This window comes from Dendrobium catenatum, unplaced genomic scaffold (genome assembly GCF_001605985.2).
Source record: "Dendrobium catenatum unplaced genomic scaffold, ASM160598v2 original_scaffold_224352, whole genome shotgun sequence".
NCBI lineage: Eukaryota > Viridiplantae > Streptophyta > Magnoliopsida > Asparagales > Orchidaceae > Dendrobium > Dendrobium catenatum.
In genome coordinates, this window is record NW_021542761.1 from 92,433 (window position 1) to 102,023 (window position 9,591).

At 39.4% G+C, this 9,591-nt stretch overlaps 1 protein-coding gene across 4 annotated transcripts in view; it reads right to left on the minus strand.

The window, feature by feature from the left end:
- LOC110100540 (kinesin-like protein KIN-UB) overlaps window positions 1-9,591 on the minus strand; it is a 58,668-nt gene that overhangs the window by 14,111 nt on the left and 34,966 nt on the right. For all 4 annotated transcript variants that reach the window (XM_028692535.1, XM_020828087.2, XM_020828086.2 and 1 more), the window contains 2 exons: window positions 9,128-9,331; window positions 6,946-7,083 (listed from right to left, as the gene is read on the minus strand). In XM_028692535.1, coding sequence (XP_028548368.1) covers window positions 6,946-7,083; window positions 9,128-9,331 — 342 coding nt within the window. The remainder of the gene's footprint in view (window positions 1-6,945; window positions 7,084-9,127; window positions 9,332-9,591) is intronic.

The window sequence follows — 9,591 nt, forward strand, 5'->3', positions numbered from 1 at the left end:
CAATATTAGACCCGACCCGAAAACTCGACCCGAAAATTTTGGGTTTGGGTTGACCCGAACCTGAAGCGGGTCGGGTTCGGGTCTGAAAAACCGACCCGTTTGCAAAATCGGATCAGGTTCGGGTAGACCCGGAAACCCGGGAATGACCCGGAAAACCCATCTGCCCGGCTGCCCGCGTTGCCTGCCATGGCTGCCCCAGCTGCCCGGCGTTGCTTACCCCGGCTGCCTCCCAGGCTCCAACCCCGCGATGCCTACCCCGACTGCCCACGTGACCGCGTCAAATCGACGCGGGCCGAGCTTCGAGACATCAAGCCACGCAACGCGCGTCTCCCGCTGTCGTCCCCCGCCAACGACCGTCATCACGCCTATGGCCGTCTCCCGTGTTGCCTGCACCATCGCGTGCGGCGTTGCTTGCGGCCGTCTCCCGCGTTGCCTGCACCGAAGCGGGTCGGCTCGGGTTGACCCGAACTCGAAGTAGGTAGAGTTCGGGTTTGGGTCCGAAAAATTGACCCATTTGCAACAATGGGTTGGGTTGACCCGAACCCGAATAGTGTTTGGTCAGTTTCGGGTTCGACCTGAACCCGACCGTGACCCGAAATTGACAGGTCTAATCGAGGCCTTATGTGTTCTCTAGACTGTCAATCGCACTTGTTGCATCAACTAGGAAGATGTTGACTGAGAACGTTTTCGGATAGTGTGTTGATTAACCCCAAGTGGGAAAAGATCAACGTCATTTCTTCTATCCCATGCCTGGATAATGCGAGAGAAAAACCAAACCAAGAGGAAGATGAATGTGAAACTTTCATCTTAAAGAAGACCAGGAAGATGAAGATCTTATTAGTCATTGAAGGCATTCGACAAAAGAATGCTTTAAAACTGAAAGTTGATCCAAGACTCTTCCATTCAAAAAAGCCAACTGCAGAAGGGCCCATCTCAGATAAAAAAGAAGCCCTGAAAATACTAAAAAGATTAGGGAGGACAGCGAAATTCTGCGTCCAAATCTCAAAAATGAAAAAAGAATAGATCGTTGGAGCAGAAAACCGAAATCCAACGATACATCGATTCTATCAATGAATATCAGCAACTTCCCAGACGATCTGATAGGCTAGAAGACTGGAAGATTCTATGGCTGATTTACACCTCGACTCGGAATCTAAAGAAAAGACGAGTATTCCAACAAAAATTTGTCGAGTTATAAGCCAAAGAGATGGAAGAACTGCGAGAAGACGAGGTGGGCCCCTAAATTCGCATAAGGCTAATTTAAAAGCCTATTCTAAGTAAACATGTTGTATGCGATCACCATTTACGGACTCAGATGAAGAACTATATTTTTCAGATGACAAAAGTAAGAGTAAGCCAACTCTTAACCATAATGTCCAAAACTCAGAAGCATTTCAGATTCTGAAGGAGCTGAAGAGGTGACATACAAAAGAATTTCATACTGAATATGATTCGTCTAAAGAAGTGACGCAAATTCAGCTGAGAAGTAAGAAGCAAATTCTTCCTCCACCTCAGAAGAAAGCAAAGGAGCAGGATAAGAACATTCAGTTCAACAAAGAGGCTATGCCACAAGATCCACCAAAGCCTAAGAATACCAGTGAAAATGTGGATTACAATATCTTGTCCCATCTCCACAAATTGCCTGCACTGCTGAGTATATATGATGCCCTTATCATTCTAAGGACCTTAGGGAAACACTCATCAAAGCTTTGCAGAACCCTGAACAGTACGAGGCGTTCTTTGCCGAACAAAGCATGAAAGAAGCTTTCTATACTTAGAATACTGCTACAGTCACTTTCTGCGATAATGATCTGCTCCTAAAAACTGCAGATCATAATCAACCACTTTACGTTAACACGGAGGTAACATTGTCGAAATAAATATAATTTTGATCGACCCAGGTTCCTCTGTTAATCTAATGAGCCTCGGAACGCTCAAAGGATTGGCTCTGAACGTCCAGTACCTGAATAGAAGCATGATGTTTCAATAAGGATTCAACAAACAAGGGCAAAAAGAACCCTGGGATCCTTAGTCTTGCCTCTGAATATAGGGGAACTCAAATTTTATGAGCTCCTGAATGCCCTCCAACTGCAAAGCCATGAAACTCCTGTAATTGGGGATGTATCCTAATCCCCTCGTTAAACTACTCTCCCTTGAAGTAGCAGCTGGACTCCCCGCGGTACGTAACCAAGATGATTGTTTGGGTTCATAAGCAAATCGGCTCTAATCTTTCTCAGTCCTCATCCTATTCACTCTCTTATTTCAAAACTTCTCAATCTAAGATCATGGATACTGACAATGCTGCTAACTGAGGCTTCTCGTCTCTCCTAGACATGGCGTATGCTACTTTATTTTTTAAGCCCAGTCGATATTAAATCTCAAAATCATATACACACAACTTGGATAATCATGGATGATGCTCCTCAGTGACCATCCGTTGTTCCAACAAATATTTCAGGCTCCTCTGATTTGTCCTGACTAGAAAATATCTCCCCAACAAATAGGGTCGTCACTTATGAATAGCCAAGATAATAACCATTAGCTCCATCCCGTATACAGACTTGAATCTTGCCCTAGCTGTGAGCATATGACTGAAATAGACAATAGGTTGATGATCCTGCATGAACATTGCCCCCAGTCTGTATCCTGACACATCTGTCTCCACCATAAATGGCTGGCTGAAATCAGGAAGTGCTAACACTGGTACACTGGTCATTGCTTTCTTCAGCTAATCGAAAGCCTCTTTGAAGTCTCCCTCCCCCTCCCCCCCCCCCCCGAATTTGAAATATCCTTCTTTAGCTGTCTTAATCAATGGTCAAATTATCATCCCACACTACCCTCACACAAACTTCCAGCAGTAACCGGTGAGGCCTAAGAACTCTCTCAGCTCCCTCAATTTCTTAGGTAAAGGTCAATCTTGCATAGCCTCAATCTTCAATTAATCTGTAGCTACCCCTGCTTTGCTTACCACATCTTAGGTACACCACTTGTGGTTATACAAACAAATATTTCTTCAGGTTGGCATACAACCGGTGCTCCCTCAACGCCTCTAGCACCGTTCTCAAGTGACCTATATGTTCTTCCTATGTATTATTATAGATTAGGATGTCATCAAAAAATACCAAGACAAACTTTCTGAGACAAGGTTGAAAAACCCGTTTCATGAGGGACTGAGAAGTGGTTGGGGAATTTATAAGACTGAAAGGCATCACCAGAAACTCGTAGTGACCCTCATGAGTCCTAAAAGCTATCTTGTGTACATCCTCTAGCTTCATTCTGACCTAGTGATATCATGATTTCATGTCAATCTTTGAAAAGATGACCGACCCAAATAGTTAATCTAGCAACTCATCAATCACAGGGCTAGGAAATTTGTCCAGCATAATTTTCTTGTTTAGGGCCTTATAATCCACACAAAACCTCGAATTATCATCCTCTTTCACTAGTAATATTGGGCTGGAAAAGAAGCTCGCACTAGGCCTGATAATTTGATAATCCTTGCCTCTAACATCTCTCTGATGAGCCTCTATCTAAATCTATGGGTATCGATATGATCGGACACTGATTGGACACTTCAAGGTGATAATGTGCTCGTGCTCCCAAGGTAGCGTTAATCTGCTAGGCTGCTGAAAAATCTCAAGAAACTGCTGCAAAAGCTAATGCACACACTCAAGAACCTTGTTTTCCTCTAAATCTCGGATCCCCTCCAAACTCTACAGCTCTACAAAGTAGCCCAGCCCCGCTCCCTGTATTGCCTTGACCATGATTTTGAGTGAAACCATAGTTCTGCATATGTTGGCAATCCCCTCGTAACACCACCTTCTTCCCCTCCATTTGAATCTCTAAGATTAAGGACTTCTAGTCCACCTTGGTATGCCCGATCGTTTGTAACCCCTTAATCCCTAAGATCACATCAATGCTCCCCAAATCTAAGGAAAGAAAATCCTCCAGTATTTATATGCCCTAGAGTGCCAGCACCAACCTCCTGTAAATCCCCCTACTCCTCTCTACCTTTCCCGTTCCCATCATAACTCCAAAGCTCCCAGTATCCACCAACTTCAATCTTAACTGGTCCACAACCAGGTTGGGAGATGAAGATATGAGTAGCCACGCTATCCACCAAAACCACCACTGGCTGCTCCATGATCTATCCCCTCACCTTTATGGTGTGATTTGGAGTAAATCACGCCATGAAATTTAGGGCCACTTTCGCTACATAAAGGTGTAGATGCTCTCTTCCTTCTTATGCTTTCTCCACCATGTCCTCACTGTCAGTCTCTTCCTCCTCACAAATCAGAAGGACCTAGAGTGTGTGGTCTTTGCACCGATGGCCTGGTGCATAATTCTCATCACAGCAAAAGTACATACCTTTTACTATCTTGTCCAACACCTCTGCCTCTATGAGGCACTTAAAGTTAGCATCAGGGCAAACTCCCCCACTCCTCCCTTGGTGCTTCCCACTGAAATGATATCATCTGGGTCCTTGATGCCAATGAAGTTGACGTACTTCGATAAGAGCCTCCCGCAACCCCACTCTTATTACTTCTCAACCATAGCCATGAATTGCTCGTGTAGGTCTCCTTCCCAAATGGCTTGGAAACGTTCCAACAATAAATCTTTAAACTTCTAAAACAAACGGATCTGGTATCTAGCCTCCCTCCACTGGAACCAAGTGAGGGTTTCCCTCCATGCATAACCCTATGGTTGTAAGCTTCTCCTCATCTTTCAATCCATTCACCACAAAATACATTTCCACCTGGTATGACCACCCATGGGCATACTCCCCTTCGAACACCAACATCTTCAAGTTCCTCACCTTCGCTTTTCCACCCCAACTTCCTATTCCGCCCATAGTTATCCCTCGGCTCGTCCACCTCCTTCTACGATTGTCCACTCCCCTTGCCCAAATAGCCTCCCATAGTGGTCGGTCGCCTTACCACCTCCTCCATAAAACCCACCATAAAACTCCTTGTTGTCCTTCCAACAACCCTATTTTGCCCCTTATCAGAGCCCTAAGATATGGCTTTTGATGAAAGGAACTCTCTTCGTCAAACCCTTCTCGTCCAATCCCTTTCCCTTTAAATTCAACCAAGGGAATCCCGACTGAATCGTGGTGAGGGTTAGCCATCGAAACTGTCGGTAAATTTTTGGATTGCATCTCAATGTGCTTCTTCATCATCTCCTCCAACCCTTCAAATCGGCTCTCCATCCGATTTTTCATGGTTGAAAATCTTCCTTCAATGATTAAGAAATTCTCATCCACCCCAGATTTGAATTGCTCCATTTCGCCTTCCAACACATTCACCTTCTTTGCTGTCATAGTCTAAAAAAAACTCGCTCTGATACCAATTTCATGCATCTTGAAAGTAAAAAAAAAAAAAACAAGAGAACAAGTAGAAAACAATAAGAACTTGATGATAAGGACTGATTTTTTAATAATACTTCAACAATAATGAAAAACATAAGTGATCTACTCTTTAAGAGGTAGATTATCTCTACCAATTTGATGCATCTTGGAAGTAAAATAAAAACAACACGAGAACAAGCATAAAATTGCAAGAACTTGAAGATAAGGAATATATTTTTATTAATATGCAAGTGATCTACTCTTCGAGAGATAGATCAGCTCTTCCACAAACCCTAGATGCCGCTAAAAGACTCACACAAAACAAACTACAGTAAAAATTTAATTCAATAATCTCAAAATATAATATGATTAGCCCTAAATAGGCTTCCCAAATTCCCTCCTAAACTAGTCCCTTTCCTTAATGGATTCCCTCCCCAATTTGAATTTGATTTGGATCTTTCCTAAATCAATTCCTCTCCCTCTCTTTATTTCTTGTTCTAACATATTGAATTAAATCCTTCTTGGGTCCCACATGGGGGTCGAACCCCCCTCTTGCTCTGCTTGCTACCGATCTAGCTTTGATTCAGAAGAGCCGCACGTTAATACATTCATTGGTAGAAAATTTAAGCAGTGCTCCTGAAATAAAAGAAATGTTAAAAGAGTAGATTTTAAAAGGAATAGAAATGTTAGAGTACATTTTATCGATCAAGAATTTGCGGTACTCAACTCTATATTAAATATTCATAAGTATATTAAATGAAAAGTTTGATAACTTAGTATAACTGCTCATATGTATGTTTTGTTGCATCATGAATTGTAGTTGACCCCTGAGTTTATTATTAATAACTCAAACCATTAAATGAAAATTTTCAGGTAAATCTCATGTTAATTAAATTGCTTATTAAGAAGGTTGTGTTTACATAAGGTGAGGGTCAGTTGAAAATAAGTAAGAACTATTTTATCGTATGTTTAGATTGAAAATTGTTTAGGTGGATCTATATTTATATTTAGTTTATTGAGCAATTATTATTGTTAAAAGAATTGTGAAATCCATTCAACTCTATTCTCACCTCATTAATTCGTGACTACAAGAGTCATAAGACTATCTTTCTATGCATTCAACAACATAAGCAAAAAAAATATAAGTTCTATATAACAAAATTATAAGCATACGATAAAATAGTTCTATGTTTTGTTGCTATATATATATAATTAGCATAACAAAATTATAAGCAGCAAACGACAGCAGCTTAAAATTTCTCTTCGCTGGGGGTTCGTGAAGAGAATATTGGAAACAATGCGATTTTGGAAAACGATAAGCTGGGACTATCAGTCAAGATTGAGACTTCACACAGTTCACACATAGGAAGAAAAAAAAACTGCAAAGAGAATCAAATGAGACAAAAGAGGGATTCTACAAGAAATATAAATAGGCAACAAGATATTCAGATAAATTCCAATTAACAAAAGCAGCAAAAAAAAGTGGGTAAAATCTTCGAAGTACTGTTTAGTCATTAGAGAGGCTACAGAAGATTCATATGGAAGCTTTGAATCCTTTATATCTTTATGGCGTCAAAGGAAAAGGTGGCTATACAAACCTCTCCACCATCCATAAATCCTTCATGATTGCCAACCCAAAATCTCTCGTTATTACTGATCTGCTGATTGATCATCCACTTCTCCTCAAGCTTCTTTATTGAGTCCATATAATCTTGTTGGTACTTCAATCTCTCATTCTACCAAAGAATTGATAATTTATAGTTAAGATTTCAGCATGAAATGTCCGCTTACAAAAATAAAATGCTCTATTTATTGAAATTAATGCCTTCTAGAATGTTGATCCCACATTTTAAATGAGAAAACCTCAATCAAATAAATATAGCAATTTAAATAGCTAACATAAACTGTGACTATGGGTTCAAATCTAAGTGACCAAACAATTTTGAAGCATTTGAATCTGGGCATTAAACTAGAGAGAGAGAGAGAGAACTCCAGCGAAGTTATGATGAATGCAAGGAAAGCACGCTCCCATTAAGTGATTTAGTCCTAGATTGCCCAAAAGAAAGACTAGAGGCAAAGTAAGTGCATTCTACAAAGAAGACACCAACCCGAAGAAGATGCCAACTTTAAAAAACATAATCTGTAAAAATTTATATGTGCAATTGTTTAAACATTAAAACATTGAAGTACATAACATATTTCAAGCAATATGCAAAGCACATAATGAAAAGTCAAAAAAGAACTTACAAACATAATATATAAGAACTAGCATTCAGAAATCGCAGCTTAATCTGTAAAGTGATAGATTAATAACAAATCCTCAAATATTAGTTCAAAAATAAGAATAATGATAATATGACAATGTTTGCACAAGTCAAAACCAATATGACGAATAACATGATATAATCATATAAATTGATGTAGCATAATATACATAAATTATTCATTCCATACTATAAAAAATAAAAAATTGTCAAAAAATGTAGAAAAGCTACTAAAAATTAAAAAAAAAAACTAAATGATGGATAATCATCAAAATATATCAGAACACTAAGCTGGCTTATTGGATTTCTAGAATTTGGGAATTGAAATTCTGGCTAAGGACCCATTTATTTTCTTGTAGTAAGAAAACATGGCTTGAAAAATGATGAAGTTTGCTAAACTCATAGTTTGGTTAGGTGTAGTAAATAATCCAAATTAACCTTAATCTTCACAAATACTTTCACAACTCCCTCAAATGTTGTAACTTTTTATTTCACATATAAATGAGTTTAAACTATGATTTATATCTATAAAATAAGGTCTAAGGAACATGCTTCTGGTTGTGAAAAAACTATCGCAATTAATTGGATATATGGAACACTGCTAGGCATCTCTTTCCATGGCAATTGGTAGACGAGCTAAGCTTACCCTAGAATCAAGTGCCAAAGAGCTTCCTACAGCAAATCAGACCACTAATGGAATCAAATGAATTTGTTTCACGCTGCACCTTGCTGTCTAGAGTTCAAAAAGCAAACTGATCTGCCAGAATTGAGCGCACCAGAAGACCGGATTATTTCTTTAGGAAATAAAAACCTCAATCAATTCCTTCAACATCTCCTTTAATTAAAAACGCAATCATGATGTTAAATGTTGTACTGGATGATGAATACCACATCCACATCCCATTCCTTTTGTTAGTAAGGAGTTCCCAAATCTTATGCAAGGTCAATGCACACAGCACAAAAAGCCTAGCTCTTCTACAGAAAACTATAGGTTGACTCTCATTTAAGTATCCATGGGGGGCCTATGATAGATCTAAACAAGTTGCAAAGTTAGTTTCCACACTGCTAAGAATTCTTTAACCAAACAAATAATCACAAGGCAAAGTACCGCACACGATTTGAAGTCTAAAAAATTTTAATTTAGTAAAGCGTGTATTATTTAGCTGGATAGGGCCTACAGTTTTTTCTTCATGTTAGCATAAATTACAAAGTTAGGAAAGGCAGTCACAGATCAACATCATGGGAAGCGAAGCAAACTATACTGTGAACCAAGACCATATTGCAACCATCCCCAACCTCCACCCTAACATAACAAATGCTAAACGAGACTTCAGAGACTATGGGAATATGTAGCAGCATGAAGCCTTAGTTACGAAAACATTACCTAATACAAATCCCCAGTAAAAGAACAACTCAGGAACGAAGAATTAAGCTGTACAGCATTGAAAAAAAACAAGAATAAAACCAAACATAAATGAATTATTGTGAGTCCACATATCTAGGGATGGTTGCAAACCTCTAGGGAAATCATATATTTTCTCTCAACCTCTGATATTCGATTTTGTGCTTCTGCTTTAACTCTCTCAATTTCATCTTCAAAATCTTTCTGCAGCCTTTCGTTCTCAGAAAATAACTTGTCTAGCTCTACATCAAGCCTTCTGCACAAGCTCTTGTAGTCAAATTCTTCCTTCAATTTTACCATATTCTCCACCTTCATTGCCTGTAATGAAAGATTAACCATTAAGATACTTGTAAGGAAACTAGGAAATAGATTTTTTTTAACATTAAGCTGCATGTGCAACAGAATTAGAAATCTAAGAAGGAATAGAAGCGAGAGGGAGAGAGAATTATAAACTTATAAAGCAAACTGCAAAAATGTAGATAGTGAGAAGAGCGACACAAGACAAAAGGTGAGAGGAAGGAAAGAGGCCATGAAAATTGAGGCTACTTGGATTGATTATAGAGAAAACGCAAAGCTAA